The sequence below is a fragment of the Rhineura floridana genome, chromosome 1 (genome assembly GCF_030035675.1).
Source record: "Rhineura floridana isolate rRhiFlo1 chromosome 1, rRhiFlo1.hap2, whole genome shotgun sequence".
Taxonomy (NCBI): Eukaryota; Metazoa; Chordata; class Lepidosauria; order Squamata; family Rhineuridae; genus Rhineura; species Rhineura floridana.
The window spans coordinates 53,341,265-53,364,006 of NC_084480.1; the positions used below are offsets into that span (position 1 = coordinate 53,341,265).

At 42.1% G+C, this 22,742-nt stretch overlaps 1 protein-coding gene across 5 annotated transcripts in view; it reads left to right on the top strand.

Annotated features, from left to right (window-relative positions):
- Window positions 1–22,742, top strand: part of VCAN (versican) — a 187,225-nt gene that overhangs the window by 38,245 nt on the left and 126,238 nt on the right. For all 5 annotated transcript variants that reach the window (XM_061621973.1, XM_061621991.1, XM_061621996.1 and 2 more), the window contains exon 3: window positions 18,952–19,329. In XM_061621973.1, the coding sequence (XP_061477957.1) occupies window positions 18,952–19,329 (378 nt within the window). The remainder of the gene's footprint in view (window positions 1–18,951; window positions 19,330–22,742) is intronic.

Below are 22,742 nucleotides of genomic sequence, written 5' to 3' on the forward strand. Positions count from 1 at the left end.
CCCCCACAACATTTCATGAGTGAAAAATAGGGAAACACTTGTAACACCCAAATCTCATGCAAAGGACCTCTCCACCACTTGAGGCTCTCTCCACCACTACCACACATTGCTGGGAGTTCCCCCTTTTGTGGGGGCTCCATCCAGTTATTCTGCAGTCTTTCATCTTCCACTGATTTAAAAGCCAAGGAACCTTTTGCTCTTTTGGTGATAGATATGCTTAAGATAAACTTCATTGCTGTACAGTAGGCTTTCAGCTATTCAAAATATACTTCAGGACTTGCAGTCTGTGAAATGGCAGGCTGTGTTCTGCCTGGTGCCTTAGTGTTCATGTCCATGCATTTACCTGCATGTGTTCTGGAGATAAAATACACCCACTTCCTACTCAGATTTAACTTCTAGAGTCCCTGCTGGGGGGACCTTGAACCCTGAAGGATGACAACTCTGCTAGCCATTAGTGGCTGGTGCTCATTGGGATTGGTAGGATGGACAATTCATCTCCGTCCTCTTCCCTACTGAGTTCTGTAATGGCAACACTGGGGCTGAGGAGAAAGCTAACTGGCAGTTCTACCAGTTGTAAATAGGAAGGCAGGCATGTGGGGCTGGCCTGAAGGGTGGACTGAAGTTGGTGGGGCAGTGCCCCATTTGCCTTAATGAACCAGTCTCTACTGCTGCTCACTCACATTACGTTTTTAAAAGATGTTCTCCCAAAGGCAGAAATGCATAGAGCTGCCTATAGCTCTATAGTATTGGTTTTGAAAAGGCCAGTCAGTCTTAACAGGTTGCTGTTGTTGTTGTTCTTGTTAATACCATATATAAAACAGTTAACGTATACATATTCAGTTAAAACTATTGCATATATCAAAACAATTTTAAATCGTTATAAATGTAAAAACAGCAACAGAACACACATAAAATCAGTTCAACTCCAAGACAGATACCAATTGGGATAAAGTTTTTAGAAGGCTCGTTGAAAGAGGAATGTCTTCAGCAGGCACTGGAAAGACAATAGAGAAGATGCCTGTCTGATATGCAGTGGGAGGGAGTTCCAAAGGGTAGTGGCCACCATACTAAAGCCCCAATTCCATGTGGAAAATACCTCCTGATAGGATGGCATTTGCAGATGCCTTCTCTTGCAGAATACAGTGATCAATTTGGTATAAAGGGGATGAGGCAATCTTTTAGGTATTCTAGTCTCAAGGTGTATAGGGCTTTATACACCAATACAAGTACCTTGAACCTAGTAGCACCTAATTGGTGTAGTTTGTTCAGCAGCAGTGTAATATGATGGTGATATTCTGCCTCAAATAGCAGTCAGACCACCACATTTTGCACTAGCTGCAGCTTCCAGGTCAGCCTCAAGGGCAGCCCCACATAGAGCACATTGCAGTAATCCAATCTGGAGGTTACCAGCACGTGGGTGACATTTGTCAACCTATCCTTGTCCCGATTTCTTGGATGAGTTTCAGTTGGTGCAGCTTGAGGACGTTGACAAGGTGCTTGGACAGGTTCGTGCAACCACTTCTGTGCTGGATCCTTGCCCTTCTTGGCTAATAAAAGCTGGCAGGGATGGAACAGCTGGCTGGGCCAGGGAAGTGATTAATGCCTCTCTGCGAGAGGGGGTGGTCCCTGGCGGCCTGAAAGGGGCAGTAGTGAGACCACTCCTGAAGAGGCCCTCCCTGGACCCCGAAAATCTTAATAACTATAGGCCGGTAGCAAATGTTCCATTCCTGGGCAAGGTCCTGGAACGAGTGGTTGCAGGCCAGCTCCAGACACTCTTGGATGAGACCGATAATCTGGATCCATTTCAGTCAGGTTTCAGGCCTGGTTTTGGCACAGAAACAGCCTCGGTCGCCCTGTATGATGACCTTTGTCAGGAGAGAAACGGGGGAGTGTGACTCTGTTGATTCTCTTTGATCTCTCAGCGGCTTTCGATACCATCAACCATGATATCCTTCTGGGGAGACTAGCTGAGTTGGGAGTGGGAGGTACTGCATTGTGGTGGTTCCACTCCTACTTGGCAGGTCGCCTGCAGAAGGTGGTGCTTTGGGAACATTACTCGGCACCCTGAACTCTCCAGTATGGGGTTCCGCAGGAGTCAGTTCTGTCCCCCATGCTGTTCAACATCTACATGAAACTGTTGGGTGTGGTCATCTGGAGCTTTGGAGTGTGTTGCCATCAGTATGCTGATGACACGCAGCTCTATTTCTTCTTTTCATCTTCTTCAGGTGAGGCTGTCAATGTGATGAACCGGTGCCTGGCTGAGACAATGGACTGGATGAGGGCTAATAAACTGAGGCTCAATCCAGACAAGACTGAGATGCTGCTAGTGGGTGGTTCTTCTGACCAGATGGTGGATGTCCAACCTGTCCTGGATGGGGTTGCACTCCCCCTGAAGGAGCAGGTTCGTAGCTTGGGGGTTCTCCTAGAACTATCTCTGTCACTTGAGGCTCAGGTAGCCTCGGTGGCATGGAGTGCCTTCTACCAACTTCAGTTGGTGGCACAACTATGTCCCTATCTGGACAGGGATAACCCAGCTTCAGTTGTCCATGGTAACCTCCAGATTAGATTACTGCAATGCACTCTACGTGGGGCTGCCTTTGAAGACAGTTCAGAAACTGCAGCTTGTGCAAAATGCAGTGGCCAGATTGGTAACAGGGACCAGACGGTCCAAACATATAAAACCGATTCTGTCCCGCTTGCATTGGCTGCCTGTATGTTTCCAAGCTCGATTCAAGGTGCTGGTTTTGACCTATAAAGCCTTACACAGCTTGGGACTACAATACCTGATGGAACACCTCTCCCGATATGAATGCACCCGTACACTACGTTCAAGATCAAAGGCCCTCCTCCAGGTGCCTACTCCAAGGGAAGCTCGGAGGGTGGCAACAAGGGAGAGGACCTTCTCAGTGGTGGCCCCCAAATTATGGAATGATCTGTCTGATGAGGTGCGCCTAGCGCCAACACTGTTATCTTTTCGGCACCAGTTCAAGACTTTCCTCTTCTCCCAGGCATTTTAGCATGTGTTTTAGCATGTGTTTTAAACTGTTTTTATATTGTTTTAAATTTTAAAATTGTGTTTTAAATCGTTTTTAAAATATGTGTTTTAAATTGTATATTTGTTTTAATGTTTTTGATTGCTGTAAACCACCCAGAGAGCTTCGGCTATGGAGTGGTATACAAGTGCAATCAATCAATCAATCAATCAATCAATCAATCAATCAATCAATCAATCAATCAATCAACCAATCAATCAATAAATATCCTGATGCAGAAATGGCTATGGCTGTACCTGTCTTACCAGCCAAAGCTGGTAAAAAGCAGTCCTAGCCACTGAGGTAACCTAGGCCTCTAGCAACAGAGATGAATCTACCAGCACCCTCAGACTATGAATTTACTCCTTCAGGGGGAATATGCCCCCATCCAAAGCAGGCAATTGATCAATTATCCAGATGTGGGAATCACTCACCCACAGCGTTTCTATCTTTCCAGGATTCAGAGTCAGTTTGTTGACCCTCATCTAACCCACCACCAAGTCCAGGCTCATAGAAGCATGTATTCATGTGTTCCATATTCATGTACATGGGTGTTTCATACTACTACTTTTAGATGTATGTGCCCTCCAAAATATTACTGCTGTAGATGGAATGTACATTTGCCTAGTTTCACATGATTTACCGTCAGTTTGAGCAGTACCTGATCCTTCATTATGCCTGGTTTACATCCTCCCTCTCTTTAGTATAGAAACTCAGACCAGAAGCCATCCGGTAGGACAGAAAGGGATTCAGTTGTTGGGATTCAATTTACTACCTTCGTTGTCAAAGCCTCATGCAAGTTTTTGCTGGTAGACCTGAATATTTCTGTATATCTGCTCTAGTAATCTATACATTAACAGAGAGATCTTAAGGGCAGACCATCTGATGAAAGTCATGCACAGAAGGCACTTCCGTGTAGATAATATCTGGTGAACCCGTTACATGTGCCTAAGGGGCATGTGTGTATGTGTGTCGGGGGAGGGGGAGAAAATATATTTTTCTGTTTAGGATTCACAAAGAACTGCTCATGGCTATATTCAAAACTGAACTACAAAAAGAAAAGAAAAAAGTGTGTTTTAAAAGCATTTGTTTTCAATGCCTCAAAATATAATAACCTGATATATAGATTCTTCTAAGGAAAAGCCATATGTGGTCTGAAACCATAAGTAGTCAGAATGGATGCACTGCCTGTTGCCCTTTCCAAATGGTGTCCTGTAGCCCATATGTAGATCATCACTATTGATGATTAAACGCATATGCATTGTACAATGTGCACTATTACTGAGAAGTCAAGATTGCTAGTAGCAACTTCCTGGCACATGTACAACTTCACTCAAAAAAGCTGGAATTCTTCACACAATGCATAAGAGACTTATAGAATTCAGCGTCATAGATGGCTTCATAAATTATTATGCAAATTCACAGAAGATATGTCTATCAATAATTTATTAGCCGAAAATTTGGAATGCTTGAGGAATTTGATCTTTGTGAATTCTGATACAAACTGACTTGAATCACTTCTCCTGGACGAATGTGCAGATCAAAACATAGACATCCTTCAGATTTCACACTTCTCTGAATTTTGTGATACAGCATGCAGCTCAAAAAAGTACCAAATGTGTGTTTCAGGATAAAATATGTTCAGAAATGCACTCTGTGAAAAAAGATATTCAAAAATACATATTTAAATATTATTTAAATATTTAAAATAGTATTTAAATACAAATATTCATGCATACTGTATATATATATTTAAATAAACCACAGTTTAATGTGGAAACAGGTTGGAAAAGACTTATAAGTGAATACACAAAAGTATATGAACTGGAAATCCCTAGCTCTGATTACTAAATAGAAGGCTTTGTAATCCTGAAAGAAACTACATATCAAGGACAAACAACAGGGGATGGCTTCTGAGATTTTCAGCAGAATTTCAGGAGGTTGGCCACGGTTTGACAGAGAATAAGACTGGATGGACTTTGGATCTGTTCTAGCAAGTCAGCACAAAGTCTATTTGGACCACAATGCACTGATTAACGTTTATCAAACATGATAATCTATGAACAGGGTTGGGTAATCTGTGGCCCTCCAGAAGTTATTGGACTCCAACTCCCATCAGCCTCAGCCAATGTAGCTAATGGTCAGGCATGATGGGAGCAGTGGTCTGAAATCAGCTGGAAGTTACCCTTAGTGTTCCAACAGCAACAACAGCAAAAATGTCACAAAGCATGGCATTTGTCTGCCAATGCATCAGTGTGAGAATGACATTCTTTCTTGTGGAGCACATGCCATCAGGCTGTTGATAACCTTTTTTCTGTCATGTAAATACAATCTGTTATAAGCTGTTTTGTTCATTTACTCAGTCATGCTGCGTTTCGTACCAATAGTGCCCTTAACTAGGTTAGTTCATAAAGATGTTTCCTTCCTGTGGGGTCCACCATTCTCACCCCATACTGATACAGTATGACACATTCTGATAGCCCCTGAACAGGCCCACTAAATTTAATCAGACTTTTCTGCTAAGATTGCCAGCCCTTACAGCCCTGTTTGCAAATGAAGTTGCAGCTAAGGCTATTTACTTTCTGCTCCTCCCCCAGGCCCACTGACCAAATCCTATTTGATTGTTGGACCAAATACGATTCTCATGTTGCCCCACAACAGGAATGATCCAAAGGTTGACATCAACTTTGAACAATGGCTCAGGAGAACATCCTTTTTGCCAGCTCTGGGGCTGTGCAGGAGACAAAGGCAGCTTTCTGGATTGCCAGAGGCATCCCAATATTCTGCAATACTTTATTTGTATAAGTCTTTCCTATTTTTGGCCACAGAACAATGAGCACACATGGATCTGTGCCTTCATAGTTGATCATGGGGCTGGGTGAAAGCCTTATATTTATTGTGATTATGAGAATATCATGTTTCAGAGGCAAAGTTCTGCAGAGATGAAGGATGTTTCTATGGTCATAGCAAAAATCATGTAACAATTTCATTGTTTCCTCCCAAGTCCATAGCAAATCTGTTGTTTTAATTAGGGAAACTTCAGGAACAAATACCAATTTTGCCATTGATAAGAATATGAGGTTTAATAGCACAGACTTTTAACCAAGAGGGTTGGGCCCTTTGAACTAGAGAACGCTTCAATCCTGATTAAGGTAAAAAAAGAGAGCAGATTTTATTCAATGTAGAATCTCACAAAGAGCTCTAGGAGGTAGGGTTTAAAATTTATAGCTTCTCCAGGATCTCTGCCTGTAACTACCTCCCTTTAAATTAATTAAACAGCTCAACAGCCCTTATGACTACCTAGCAACTGGATACATTAGCTCTCTCAGTAGAAGACTACGACCACAAGTTCTGCCAATGTGTTTTATGGACATTAACTAAAGAGTGGGACCTTTGAGCTGCCTCAATGACAGGAGAAAATTTGTAGCTAAAAAATAAGAGGGTTGGTGTAGAACCTTATCTGAAGTGTTAGTATGTTAAAACAGGAAAAACAAATCCATCAATAAACATTTATTTATTTATTTATTATTACATTTATATCCCACCTTTCCTCCAAGGAGCTCAAGGTGGCACACATGGTTCTCCTCCCTCCCATTTTATTCTTACAACAACCCTGTGAGATAGCTTAGAGACTGTGACTGGCCCAAGGTCGCCCAGGGAGCTTCATAGCTGAGTGGGGATTTGAACCTGGGTCTCCCAGGTCCTAGCCCAACGTTCTGATCACTACAACATCCTGGCTGTTGTAACAACATGGAATAACATGTTAAAATATAGAATAATCCATGGGATGTATTTTGCCATAGATTCATAGGATTTTAGAGTTGGAAAGGACTTGGAAGGTCATTTAGTCCAACACCTTTTCAATGCAGGATGCAACTACAGCACTCCTGACAGATAGCTATCCAGCCTCTGCTTAAATGCTTTCAATGAAAGAGACCCGACTACCTGCCAAGACAGTCTCTTCCACTGTCAAACTGCTTTTACCATTAGGAAATTCTTCCTAATGTTTAGCCAAAATCTGTTTCCTTGCAATTTCTGCTCATTAGTTGCAGTCCTGTCCTTTGGAGCCGCACAGAACAGCCTGTTCTGTCTCCTGCTGACAGCCCTTTAGATATTTGGAGACTAATGTAATTTTTATACTGCTTAATGTAATTAAGCAGTATAAAAATTATAATGTAATTTTTATACTTAATACAATCCAGATATCTAATCAAGTTACATAAAATTATAAAAATACAACAACAACAACATTAAATAAAATGTCTGAAAATCTAGATAAAAACAAAACACAATTGCATATCCTTGCAGAGAAATGCTGGATCTACATTTGTTTGTGTTAGAAGAAAAAAAATATTCTGTTAGTGTCATGAAGCCTTGTGTTGTTACATTGTTACAAGCCTGCTGAGCAGTGGTTGCTTGGTGACAGGTTCTGAGAGGAGAGAGACAGGACTGCTTTAAGATTTTATTAGATGGGGCCTGGATTATTGTTGTTGTTATTGTTATATGCCTAATGAGTTATGGCGATCCTATGAATCAGCGACCTCCAATAGCTTCTGTCATGAACCACCCTGTTTAGATCTTGTAAGTTCAGGACTGTGGCTTCCTTTATGGAATCAATCCATCTCTTGTTTGGCCTTCCTCTTTTTCTACTCCCTTCTGTTTTTCCCAGCATTATTGTCTTTTCTAGTGAATCATTATGTGTCCAAAGTATGATAACCTCAGTTTCATCATTCTAGCTTCTAGTGATAGTTCTGGTTTACTTTGTTCTAACACCCAATTATTTGTCTTTTTCGCAGTCTATGGTATGCACAAAGCTCTCCTTCAACACCACATTTCAAATCAGCTGAATTTTCTCTTATCCGCTTTTTTCATTGTCCAACTTTCACATCCAAATATAGAGATTGGGATTACCATGCTCTGAATGATCCTGACTTCAGTGTTCAGTGATACATCTTTGCATTTGAGGACCTTTTTCTAGTTCTCTCATAGCTGCCCTCCCCAGTCCTAGCCTTCTTCTGATTTCTTGACTATTATCCATTTTGGTTAATGACTGTGCTGAGGTATTGATAATCCTTGACAAGTTCAATGTCCTCATTGTCAGCTTCAACGTTATGTAAATCTTCTGTTGTCATTACTTTAGTCTTTTTGACATTCAACTGTAGTCCAGCTTTTGTGCTTTCCTCTTTAACTTTCATCAGCATTTGTTTCAAAACATTACCGGTTTCTGCTAAGAGTATGGTATTGTCTACATATCTTAAATTATTGATATTTCTCCCTCCAATTTTCACACCTCCTTCATCTTGGTCCAATCCTGCTTTTCGTATGATATGTTCTGTGTATAGATTAAACAAATAGGGTGATAAAATGCACCCATCTCGGTTTCTCCATATTCTGTCCTTACAGTAGCCTCTTGTCCAGAGTATAGGTTGTGCATCAGGACAATCAGATACTGTGTCAGTTGGGAGTTGGTTAGAGTTAGGAGTTAAGGAGATAGGGAGTTGGTTCATGAGGACAATGTGAGGAATAAGACCAGAGAATTACTGTGTTGGTAATAATTGTCTGGTAAAGATCAGAAGGGAGCCAGTGACTGACAGCCCATCCAAACTTACCTCAATAATCCATATTTTCCATATTCGCTTTGTCATTGGGGAGTCCCCATCTTGCCTGTTTGTCCACTGTTTTCAATGTTAACAAATCTGTTCTCATGCCCAGACGTGAAATACATTCATTGCAGTTTTTCCCAAAGTTATGCTTGTCACTGTGCCCCTATGAGCCAATTGGTTGCAAAATATGACGTGTGCTAGCTTCCCCCGTGTCTGCCCAAGCACGTCTAATCTGCATTTCAACATGCAGGTGCTTTTGAGACTGGCCAGAAGAGCGCGAAAGTTTGAATTTGCTGTGGGTTTTGTAGTTGTGGCAGTCTTGTTTGGCTGTAATGGAGTTGCGACTGCAGAACCGCAGTCGCCAGATGGAAGTGTCACAAGTGGGTTATAAGATTGGCTGAACTGTCCAAGCAGCCAGGACAACCAGAGGAACTCTGGGGGCACAGAGGCAGATTGTCCTCAGTAGCTGGAGTGGGTTGTGGGAGAATTTGGCTGGGGTGGTGGTTTGGGGAAATTGACCTGTGGGAAGAGCCACTTAGAGCCTGGTGAGAGCAACAGAGCCTCTGGAGACTTCAGAATCCATCAGCAACCACCTTTAAAGAGCCCAGTATAAGCATTCCCTGACAATCACAAATGAAACTGAGCAGTGTACAAACAAAAAAGGACGAGTCAGAGTCACTTAATTCAGGACAGGAAAGCTTGGGTAAACATGTATGTGTTTAAGAGGCATTTAAAGGTCATTACTGTCTTTGCCTCATGAATTACCTGAGGGACTGCATTGCATGTTATCACCAAGAAGATACACTTCCTCATTGTCACTGAGAGACATTCTGCTGGTTGTGGACCGAGTAGCAGGTCCCCTTAGAAGATCTTAGCGATCAGCTTGGTATGTCCCAGGGGAAGCTATCTGCTAGGCATCCTAGTACCAAGTTTCCAAATGGCGTTCTCCCCTGCTCTCCCACGTCAAGTTGCATAGTACCCCTGAACATACACAAGGAAAATTTTATTTTATATCAGTCGGTAGAACAAGAAGAATTCATACCACTATGCTGTCTTTCTATAGGGCTGAAGATATGGGCCCCCAAAACCCCAAGAAGTAATGCAGGGCCAGAGATAAATAGTTGCTATAAGATACATTATATTCTATGGGTTTATGTATGCTTTGTTCTCTTTCTCCCCCCCCCCCATGCATTTATGAGGCATTACTTGTGGAGCCTGATCTGAACCATGTTGAAGAACTCAGGAAGAATGTCTGGGACGGGGAGGCGGTTGCTGCTACTGCCACCCTGCCCAGCATTCACCTCTTTGCCTAATGGTAGGCACACCCCTATACACACAGTGTGAAGTACTTACTTTTATCTGTCATGAATGTCTCACCATTCGGCTTCTTTGAATGACCCTGGGTTCTAGTATTCTGAGAGAGAGAGAGCACTTCTTTTTATCCACTTTCTCTTCACCTGGGGTTTCCAAATTGTGCTTTGTGGACCAGTGGTCCATGAGCTTCATTCATTCAGGTGGTCCATGGCATGTCTGTAAAACCACAATTAAAAATTGTACAGCATCTAGCATAGTGCATTACAGTTCCTACAAAAGGCAGTAAAATCATTAAGTGGACCCTCAAGACCCTCAAAAGTTTTCAAGTGGTCCGTGGGGGAAATAAATTGGGAACCAGTACTCTATCGCATATATAATTTCATACACTGTCATGCCCCCCTGTCCTTACACACCTTTCATCCCTAAATTAAATAGCCCTAAACAACATTGCTTTTCCTCTTAGAGGAGTTGCTCCAACTCCTCTCTTCATTTCATTTCAGTTGTTCAGCAGCCAACAAATGCGCTATACTATAAAGAACTGCTCTTCTGAGGCACTTTTACAGGGACAAGTTTTTGTAGGCTCCAGTGCAGTGTTTTTCAGCAACTTGAATTGTTGATTCACAACCTGACAGCCCAGTTCCCTTAGGAATTGCTCCTAGATGAGGTCTCTGCAGTTGTTGGCTAGCTTTCCAAGCTCACCTCCCAGCAGCTATCTGGTGGGTCTTTCTTTCTGAGCTTCTCGCACAGTTTTTTTTTTATCAGTGCTCCCACTTGGCTCAGTAGTGCTTCCAAAAGGATGATAAATGCCATGTAACTGAAGTTGTGGCCTGCTTGCACTTATCTAGCTTTCAGAAAGTAGCTCTGTTACATCTGGGCCTCTGTTGAAACAGCAGCAGTAGTTTCTCACTTCCTCACACACTAATTTGGATGCTTTACTGTGTAGATTTTGGTTGTCTGTCTTTGACTCTACTCATCCTTCTAGAATTTTTTTTTTGGTAGTCCTGATCTTGTTCAGATACAGCCAAATACTCTTGTTCCAAGAGTCTGGAAGCAGACTTAGAGTGATAATATCTATACACTATTTGAAACCATTCTTTGTTTGAAGAACTATCCAGCCAAATCAGGTTTAAAACATTTAAAAAGGGCTCAGGAGAGCAGGCACTTGGGAATTTTCCACCAACAGTTCACATCTGGACAGGAAATGCATGTAGGTCACCTGGTCAGTCATCCTCACTTTGGTGAGATGTATTGATTGTGGTGTAGTGGTTAAGCTGTTGGACTATGACCTGGGAGACCAGGGTTCGAATCCCCACACAGCCATGAGGCTCACTGGGCCAGTCACTGCCTCTCAGCCTCAGAGGAAGGCAATGGTAAACCCCCTCTGAATACCGCTAACCATGAAAACCCTATTCATAGGGTCACCATAAGTTGGGATCGACTTGAAGGCAGTACATCATCATCATAGTTAAACTATGGAAGTTGCTCCCACAAGATGCCGTAATGGCCACCAGCTTGGACGGCTTTAAAAGAAGATTAGACAAATTCATGGAGGACAGGGCTATCAATGGCTACTAGCCATGATGGCTGTGCTCTGCCACCCTAGTCAGAGGCAACATGCTTCTGAAAACCAGTTGCCAGAAGCCTCAGGAGGGGAGAGTGTTCTTGCACTCGGGTCCTGCTTGCGGGCTTCCCCCAGGCACCTGGTTGGCCACTGTGAGAACAGGATGCTGGACTAGATGGGCCACTGGCCTGATCCAGCAGGCTCTTCTTATGTTCTTATGTTCTTATGTTCTTATCATCAATTATTTTTAAATTTGTATTTATACATATAAATCAGTACAGTAGGGCCCCACTCATATGGCAGGTTAGGTTCCAGACTCCTGCCAAAAAGCAAAAATTGCCAAAAAGTGGAACATAGCATCAAAATGGCAGTAAAAAGGCGGGCAAACAAAATGGCAGCCATCACAGAGGTGAAGAGAACATAGCTCAAAGGAGTGCAATGGCGGCCGTCACAGTAGAGGAGACAGCCTTCTGGGGGGGCAGAGAAAGGACTAGAGGGAAAGAGCCGCCGCTGTGAGCACCAAATGTGATGCAGGAGCAACAGCAGGGAGCTGCTGCCACCGCAAGATCCTCGTGGCCTCAGTAGCAGCCCAAGGGGAAAGGCACCACCGCGGCGAGGTAAGCAGGTTGCGGCAGTCAAGCAGAACACGAGTTGAAGCTGCCGCTGCAAGCTTCAAGCTCACTGCTGCTGCTGATGGACACTTCTGCCCATGGGTGAAGAAAAAGCCCTGAATGTGGGGGAGCCATCACTGCAAAAGAGAAGCGGCACAAGCCACTAACAGCCCTGAAGGGGGGGGGAAACCTCTGTTGCCGCTGCTGCAAAAAGATAGGCGGCATAAGCCGCTAACAGCCCTGAAGGGGGGGAGCCACCACCACTGCTGTAAAAAGAGAGGCGGCACAAGCAGCCCTCACTGTCCCCCAAAAAAGAGAGAAACAGGTAGGGCAGGAGGAAGCGAAAGGGGGGGACACAACTGAAAACAACCACCCCAACCAGCCCAACTGTCTCTGAAAAGGTAAAAGAAAAGAGGAGGGAGGAAAAAAGCTCGGAAACAAAAAACCCAACAGCACACTCTCTCACACACAACATTCTCACACACATTTAACTTAAAGACTCAGTTCTCACAGTACACGTGACTGTAAGTGCCTTGGACGAAGGCAAGAATGAACTGGAGTGGGAGGGGCATGGATGCCCCAGGTCTTGACTTCGGTGCATTCTTGCCTTTGGATGCTAGATGGCGCTATTACCCACATGATGGCATGCTACCGCGGTATTAGCAGAACACCGAGAAGTGGAATGCCGAAAAGCGGGGCCCTACTGTTCGTGGAAATGTTATGGAATCTGTGTCCTCATTTGTTCGCATTTTTGGGGATGTGTAAGTGACCACCCTAGTGTACACTGCATTTTTACATATCTTTTGATAGGGGTGTATTTTGTGAGAGTGAGTACATATATTTACAAAGCTGTTACCCATTGTTGGACATGTGAACTATCGCTTAATATTTCCAGTCCTTTATTTTTTGCTCTGAAAGGTTAAGCAGGATTGCTGCTGTGCTGGGGAAAACTAATTTGGCCAATTTCATGCTACTTGGTTAAGGTTTTCTTATTCATCTCTAGACTTACTTTAAATTTCTACAAGTGACTATAACAAATATTTGCACACAAAATGAACATGTATTATTTCCTGCACCTAGGAGAGGCAGTAGGAGAGGCAGGTAGTGGGCTCTCCGACACTGGAGGCATTCAAGAGGCAGCTGGACAGCCATCTGTCGGGAATGCTTTGATTTGGATTCCTGCATTGAGCAGGGGGTTGGACTCAATGGCCTCATAGGCCCCTTCTAACTCTACTATTCTATGATTCTATGGTTCTATGGTTGAGGCAAATTAATTTTACTTCAAAATAGCATCCATTGTACGTGTAGAATGCTAAACTGATAAAATGGCTACTTCATCATACAGGGCCATCAATCATTCCTGAATAGGGAGTGTGGATTATTTATTTAGAAAGAAGCAGAAGTATCATAACTCAGTCTCTCTGTTTTATCATCCCTTCCTCATTTCTCTCCAATCATAGGTTTGAGTTGATTAAAATGCAAGCTAGAACAGAAAAAACCCCTAAGGGGGAAACTACATTGGGATTCGTATTGTTATGAAGTAGTTGAATATATCTATGGCTACACTGTCTCTTTCTCTTCCAAACCGAGCCCTAGATAGGAAAGGAAAGCTTGTGTATCATGTGTTGTGGCTGGTCCTACCATTGTGCATTGGTTGCTGCAAGCACCTGGTTTTGTATATTAAGAAAGGGCAGCTGATTATTATTTATTTAGTTTATTATTGTTGCATTTTTACTCCCAGTGAAATGTACTTTTGGGATCTTATGTCGAAAGTTCCAGAATAACCGTTTTGGGTACTGTGTACCTTGACTTGGCGAGGGTGGCTGCATAGCTTAATGGGAAAGCAGCTGCTCTGCATGCAGAAGGTGCCAGGTTCAATCTTCGGCATCTCCTGGTAGGTCTGGGAGAAATCCCTGTTTAAAAACATGGAGAGCTGCTACCAGTTGGTGCAGGCAGTACTGAGCTAGATGGACCAATGGTCTGACTCAATATAAGGCCACTTCCTATGTTCTGTATCTTGGACTGGCAACTGTTGATGGCAGTGATTTTGAGATAACTGATTGTGCAGATACTCTTGTAATCAGGGTCACTGAAGCTGGAAAGAAATAGCTCTTCTTCCTTTGCAAACATTGTAGATATTCACTAATAGGCAAAAAACCCTTGTGGTTTAAGAACATACCTATAGCCAACATATATTTCTATCAAACTTTTAAAAGCAAGGAAATTGGGCAGCTATAGTGAATACACCAGGGGAGCAGGAGACCTGACCTCCTCTCCGAGATATTGTACTGCCCTACAAATTTGTAAAAATGCAAATACAATATGGGTTGGTCTTTCACAGTCCAGTCCACTTCCTGTGTAGCTTGGAAGAATTTGACAACATATGCCTCTGAGCACATGGGAAGAGGGGAAGGAGGAGGTGGGGAAAGAGGAGGTGGGGAAGGAGGAGGTGGGGAAGGAAGCGATTGGAAGGGAATGGGGGAGGGGAAGGGAAGGGGCAAAGGAGGGGGAGGGGCAAGTCTGGCTTTTAGAACACTGACAGTTGGTTCTTACGGAGCATGATCAGTCTTATCATTGACTCCAATGCAAAATTTCTTAAATTAATTAAAAATCAGCCAGGTTTTTTTTAACTTTTAAACTGCAGAAGATGAAGGTCAGAATATGGGGCAAGGTCAGTAATAGGAGTACAGGTAATCTGTAAACATGGCTGATTTTTAATTAATTTCAGTGAATTATGAGAAAACAGACAGAAATAAGTCCAACAGGGATCTAGTTTTCCCCCCCTCTCTTTTCACATGTTGAACTCTCAATTCTCTCTGACTGTTTTGTGTATTGCCATGATAATTTACAGGGTTGTTAAGCAAGTGTTTCTGAGTTCAGGACTACACATTTTGTAAGGTTTTGTTTTGAAATGAGCGTACGGGAAGCATTGGAATGTCATGAGGGGTATTTTCAATTTAACATTTTAGAATGCGAAAAATCCATGCTGGCTATAGTATACAGTGGATGTAATAGTGTTGCAATGTGTGAAGTGTCCCTACATTTCTTCCAAAGCTAATATTACTGCAGCCTTATTTATGAATTTACTCCCATGTAGGGTGCTCATGTGTAACAGCCAGAACATGCCTACATTTCTAGTCTGCCCCTGATGTTGCATTGCCATCACCATGCTGCTTCTGAACTTCACACGTTGAACATGGAGGTGTGAAATGGGGAACCCTTTCCACAGGCAGCTGCAAGAAGCTGCATGTGTATGGGACTCCTTTTCAGACCTTTGTACTCAACATGCAAAGGTGAATGGCTCTGTGATGGGGATGCAATGTCTGGGGTGGGATCCAAAGTTCAGCCATACTACTGCTTGTATTACACATGAGTGCCCTACAAATGAGAAAAGACAAGAATAGGACTTGAATGTCTAGCTGTGGTACTTGAGTGCCAATGGACTCATGAGCGCTGCACAATGTTTGTAGTCTCTTTCTTCCTTGGATGGTGGCAAGGAATCTTCTGTAATCTGAATATAAGAAGAGCCCTGCTGGAACAGACCAAAACCCATCCAGTCCAGCATTCTGTTCTCACAGTGGCCAACCAGATGCCCATGGGAAACCCACAAGCAACAGCACTTGTGATTCCCCGCAACTGGCATATCGAGACATACTGCCTCCAATAGTAGAATATAGGTAGAATATAGTCATCATGGCTAGTAGCCTTGTCATTCCATCCCTGTGTGTTTAGTTTTCTTTATTCTCCCTCATGTATCTTAGTGCATAATAGCTTCTTGACCTGTTGTGTATTTTACAGAGTACAGATAAATGGGCACTTTAAATCATTTTAAATCAGTTCTGGCTGTTTACATGTGAACATCCTACATGCAAGTAAAAGTTGATTCCTAAACAGTTAAATAACTTTCATGTATCAGCAGTGCTAATTTCTTGCTTTACACTGTTGGTGGCCAGTATTAGTCCACAGATACTATGTTTCTCAGTTGTTTTGAATTCATACATTTCTTCTTTTTGAACAGAATAAGGACAGGGCTTGCTTTTGTATTCAGGTCTGTCAAGTCACACTGAATAGCTTAATGAGGGATTAAGGGTTGGCATACAATGTTAGCAAATATAAAGTTCCATTTCCAGACATGCTGCAGGCAGGTTAGATGAACAGTAGCCAGCATTACCCTTATTCTTTTGTTGTATGGAAACATTTTACTGTAAAGTGTTTGCAGCTGGTGATGTATAAAACTGGGTTAAAAGTCCTTTAATCAAGTAGTGACTATCCACGTACTTCACTTCCTCTTTGGGCCCTTCTCCCACAAAATGCTGAGGGATGTATTATTTCAGTGATATGTTAAGCATTTAGAATGGAAGGACAATAATTAATAGAGAATGACATTGCCTGGAGCATTTTTTCTGGAAATAATGGAAAGGTGGCTGTTTCTTCTAGATATATGGTAAATAGAAATCAGCTGTTGCTTATTTATTCATTAAATTTATATCCTGCCCTTCCTCCTAGAAGGAGCCCAGGGCAGCAAACAAAAACACTAAAAACATTCTAGAACATCTTAACAACAATATTTTAAAAAATACTAAAATAAAGCATTTGTAAAAACATATTAAAACATCTTTAAAAACATTTTTTGAAAAAAACCATAAAAGCATCTAAAAACATAATTCCAACACAGACACAGACTGGGATAAGGTCTGTACTTAAAAGGCTTGTTGAAAGAGGAAGGTCTTCATTAGGCCCTGAAAAGATAACAGAGATGGTGCTTGTGTAATATTTAAGGGGAGGGAATTCCAAAAGGTAAGTGCCAGAACACTAAAGGTTTGCTTCCTATGTTACGTGGAATGGAGCTCCTGATAAGATGGTATCTGCAGGAGGCTTCCACCTGCAGAGCGCAGTGATTGACTGGGTAGATAAGGGGTAAGACTATCTATCAGGTATCATGGTCCCAAGCTATATAGGGCTTTGTACATCAAAACCAGAACTTTGAACTTCGGCTGGTAGCTAATGGGCAGCCACTACAATTCTTTCAGCAGTGGGGTGACATGTTGGTGACACCCTGCCCTAGTGAGCAGTCGCACCGCTGCATGTTGAACTAGCTGCAGCTTCTGAATCACTTCAAGGGCAGCACCACATAGTGTGCATTACAGTAATCCAACCTGGAAGTTACCAGTGCATGGACAACAGTGGTCAGCCTATCCCAGTCCAGAAACAGACGCAGTTGTCTTACCAGCCAAAGCTGGTAAAAGGCACTTCTAGCCACTGAGGTCACCTGAGCTTCTAGTGCCAAGGATAGATCCAGAAGCACCCCATCCTATGTGGCATGTCAAGAACTACATGATTATCACTGTCGCTCTCTTTCACTGCCACACCTTCTTGGCTTGTCCAACCACCACAGGAACTATCAAAGGCGTGGCAGTGAAAGAGAGTGACAAGCACCATAATAGCTAGGAACAGCAGGAGCCAGTGTTGCTGAAAAGATTTACAGGACCCTGAACGTAGCTGAGTAAATGAGCTGGGCCTGTGGTCTCCAGAGTGCACTGGACAACTGACAGTAGATCCCAGGGACAAGGAATAGTGCTATAAATACATTTGATACTGCCATGTCTGGCTATAAATACCAGTTAAGGAGCCAGAGACATAAACTTTAACAAAGGGACTCAATGAAGCTAAAGTATTCAAATCAGTACCCCAATTTGTCAAGACAGACAAAGCCTTAGTAGCTGGGGAGTGGCGAAGGGTTTCAATTTTATACCAGGCTGGGTTTTCATGTTGGGAAAGGGGGGGGACATATTACAATTCTGTACTGAGCTTAGTGAAAGCATGCTTGGCCACTGAATATCACTGGTGTCGTATGACTGGAAATATGAGAGAGTACACGACTTCTTTCATGTGTTACAAGTTGTGAGGGAGTTGTGGGACTGTGTGGACTAGTCCTACCTGCCACCATCAATGTACCCTTTGGCCACACCTCCTGCTGGCTATGCATTGAATATGGGAAGGGGCCCTATGCACATACTCAGGAACTGCCCCACCCCACAAAGGAGCTCTATGTGTGTGTAGGGTCATTCCCATAGTCACCCAATGCATGGCTGGTAGGGATTAGAGCTATGTATCACAACCCCATGACCTCTACACTTTTTATTTCAATGTGTAAAGGGGTTCAAGTGATTGCCCCCAGGAATCTAAATTAATCTGATAAGGGAAAGGGGATAATTAGAAGATAATCAGCAACCTTTGCACCAGCATATACATTTGCTTTAAACCTGAGGTGACTTCTTCATATATATGCACCCCCATATAATGAAAATTCAGTTCAGCATTTGAAATGCAATGTGTTTTTTCAATGGCTGAGTTTTATGTGGTTGTATTTGTCATACAAGGATGCACTTAGAACAGGGGTAGCCAACTTGTAGTCTCCCAGATTTAAGTTTATGAAATGCATATATCACTTCACACTCTGAGAAAGAGTCCTGAAGTTATTTACAAGGCAATAAAATATAAAATGATTTAATTCAAAAAAGCCATTAAAGCAATGTGCTACATGGTGCTCCTACTCCTCTCTTGTTACTGCTGTGCCACAGACAAAACAGTCTGGCTTGTGTTGTCCAAACATGGTACCGTGGTTCGTTTCCCAAAAATAAACCATGAGTAATAGGCAAGGTTTTACTATGGTTTAATGTGACATGTAAAGCAGGCCTCAATTCCTACTCATTTTCACTATTAATTGAGCCTCAGCTGTAGTAATAGATTTTTGCCTGATGTTTACATCTCTGTGGATTTCATATAGATCAGCTTTTGCTGGCTCACTAATATGGTATTTTCTTTTTCAGTTAAACTGGAAAAAAGCCCACCAGTGAAGGGCTCACTCGCTGGAAAAGCCATCCTCCCTTGCTTCTTTTCAACCTTGCCTACTTTGCCTCCTAGCTATCACAATACAAGTGAATTTCTCCGGATTAAGTGGTCGATGATTGAACAGGATAAAGGTGGAAAAGATCTAAGAGAAACCACTGTTTTGGTGGCCCAAAGTGGGAATATTAAGATAGGGCAAGGCTACAAAGGCAGGGTGTCGGTTCCAAGCCACCCAGAAGACATTGGTGATGCATCATTAACTATGGTGAAGTTGCGGGCAAGCGATGCTGGGGTTTACCGCTGTGATGTCATGTATGGAATTGAAGATACCCAAGATGTTGTCTCATTGACTGTGGATGGTAAGATTGCATTTGCTATATTTGTTCATTTTCTGTATTAATTTCAAATTACAACACTAATCATTAGATATAATGAAGCAGCATGTTTAATACCCTTCACAAAACTTTTCCCTAGCTAGCAAGATACTGTTACATTACACTTCTCTACTTTGTTTATTTTAAAACATTTATATGCTGCCGTTCCAAGAAATCCTCCTCCGTGGTAGCTTAGGTATTACAAATTCAAAAATACAATATCAATTACATTTCTTAACTTTTCTTTCTACTCCTACTATTATCCTAGTTTCATAGGAGAGTGAGTTTGAGGAGAAGATGGAGGGTTGGATCAGGGCTTTCCCTCTGTTCCCCCCAGGCTGTGGTCTGAAAGCACATAAGGCTGGCTCCCTGCTAAAGCTAAGGTCTGGTCAGTGCCTGGATGGGAGATCACCTGGGAACCATATGTAAGCGGTCTTCAGTTTTATGAAAAGAAAGGTGGGATATAAATGTAATAAATAAATAAATAAGTGGGCTGCTAGTAAGGGCTGACACTGGACACACTCCATCTCTTTCCTCTGGGCTGGCAATGGGGGTGTTGTTGTTGTTTCTTATTGGGCCACAAAGCCTCCAGTTGCTGATTCTCATGATAAAGGTTTCCTTAGTTTTGGCTGCTTCTAGACCATGTGTTTATTGAACATACATCCTGAACTGTTTGCAGGAGAATTAGACGACATGGGCTATTTAATGAGCATTCATTGTGATTTGTCTGCAGAGATGTTAAATGATGCCATGTCAAAGCAAGTGCTATCCCACACTTTTCAGTGCATTTCCCCATCACTTTTCTTATCACAAAAGTCCAGTCTTTGGGAGAAGCAAGTTTGTTGCGCAAGATCTCCAAATGAGCAAACATTGCACAACCTGAATATGTTGGTATATGACTGAAAACCACCCCAAAACAGATAATTCTTTTCCTGCCTTACCTTTTTATATTTCTAAATATTTCCAGTTTGGGCTCCTGTGAAACCACTGCCGTTACCACTGTTTCTACTTTCACACTAGAGTTGATGTAATGCTGTAACCTCTTAGGAGTTAGTAAAGAGACCAGGAACTGAATATGGGATGACATTCTCTGCCCACTCTCCCCCACTCCTCTCTAACGTTAACCAGAATTATTTCATCACTGTGTTAAAACCATTAACCCTTTTAACCAGGAATTGATACCTGAGTTTGAAGTTGTTGGTTTAGAAAGAAAGTTAGTTATTATTAACTGCAGTTAACGTCAATGCTTATGTAAGCTTCAGGGTGGTTAAAGCTGGCAGTGGCTGAGTTCAAGGAATTCATGCCAAAAAGTCAGGAAAAGGGGATTGCACTCATCCATTAACTATTGTTAAGAAATCATGTATAACATCTGTACCACCACAGTAGCTTCCATATATTATGGTGCCAAATTCTTTTTATTACATGTAGGAGGAATGAGTTACAATGAATGCAGGCTATAAAATCAAATCGAATAAAATAGAAATGTGATAATTTTTACAGCCATAGGACTGTTACCAGAATTACAGCACTTAAACTGGTGGGCAGGCACCCCAAAATTTGAACACTTATTTTGCCCTCATCACTTGTACAATATAATCTAGATTACAGTGTTACAAACGCAGACACTTAGAAGCACACAAGGCGACCCCCATTACAGGTAGCTGGGGCCAAGGAAGAGCTAAGTAAAGGTAACCAGATGCTCAAGCCAAGTTATCTGCAATGAGGAAGGGTAAAAATAATGAAGAATGCTCAGGATTCCCCAGGCTGATTCTTCACAGCTCTGATTTAACTCTCTGAGCACACAGTAAGGGAATTGCTCCTTGAAGAGGCAGGGAGCTCTGTGTTCTTTTTTAATGCCCTTGTATAGTTACTCTAACTTCCAGCCCTGCAAATGGTGCTGCCCCTACTTCTGTTCCTTGCATGCCCATCTTGTAACATCTCTAACTGCTGTTCTTGGTCTGTTCATCATATAACTTTACAAGAAAAATGAGGGGAAAGTTTCCAGCTTGCATCTGATTTTGTGCAGGAATCAGGACTGTGTCACGAAAGACAGTCAAATACAAGCTGGGAACTTTCCCCTTTTTCTTAAGCTGGTGGTGTTTGCACGCAGAGAGGAGATAACATACTTCCTTCACAATAATAATATGGGAAGCATTACCAACCGCAAATGATTAACTAACTTTCCCAGTTTCATCAAACTGGTTGAAAAGCTAAGAGACTTTGCAAATATGACAAAATAAGCATTTCTGTTTCCTTTGCGTTCCAGCTGCTAATGATTCAAGCATGCAATCATGTTTCCAATTTTTATTCTTCAACCACGAGGGCTCAAAGCATACAGTATATCCTCAACAGAGTAACTTATCAGAATAAATCAAGGTTATCAGAGTGAAAATATAACGGAACAGATGACATTTGTTGAAAGCCATGGTGGCAGTATTTAACGATGGAAACTAAAGGAAAAAAGCACCAAACTGAAGGCAGGAAAGAGAGACAGGCTCTGGTGCTGAATAAATTTATTGTATGCTCAACACGTTTTGGAATTTATCCTTCTTCAGGAGCAGTGGAGATCTGTTTTCTTTACTCTATCCGGGCAATTCAAATTCTTTGTCCAGCTCCACACTAAACACAACCAAACTCAAATGCTGCTGGTGTCCATGTTGGATGATATAGAGATTATATTAACACTGCAGCCTTGAAACTAGTGAAAGGCTGGACAACCACCCCTTACCCACATAGTAGTAACTTTGTTTGCATTCATAAACGGAATAGCATGTCTTCTTCAACACAATAATAGGGAAAACACTACTGACCACAAATATTTAACAAGTATGACATGGGTTTTCAAAAATCATAAAGCTGGGTCAAAAGTTTTTAATATTTTGAAGAGAAACCATGTTTGTTACTGTTCAGGCCATATTTACATCTATGGAACTCCACTAACAGATAAGTGACATATCATGTCAGCAGTAAAAATCTCATATCTTAGCATCACCAATGTATAACATATTATCATGTTTTGAAATGTATCTGTGTTCATTATCAAAATACTTTTGGTCTCATGTGTATATTATGTTTTTCAAAAGTTTGAAAACTGCTTCTGCAAACCCAGGACCTTAACATGTACAAAAACAAAACAAGAGATGGAGAAAATAGGAGAGAGGGATTATATTTCACATCAAGATATTGTAACTGCATTTGGCTCTGCAACCATGGTCACACACAGAAGGCGGACCTCATATTGACATGCTCACACATACAGTGAATACTCTCGACTTTGTAACATCATCATATTTGACGTTTGCCAGTTCCCATAGGAAAAATTGTAAGAGCCCTGCTGGATTATATTAAGGCTCCATCTAATCCAGCATTCTGATTCCCACAGTGGCCAACAAAATGTA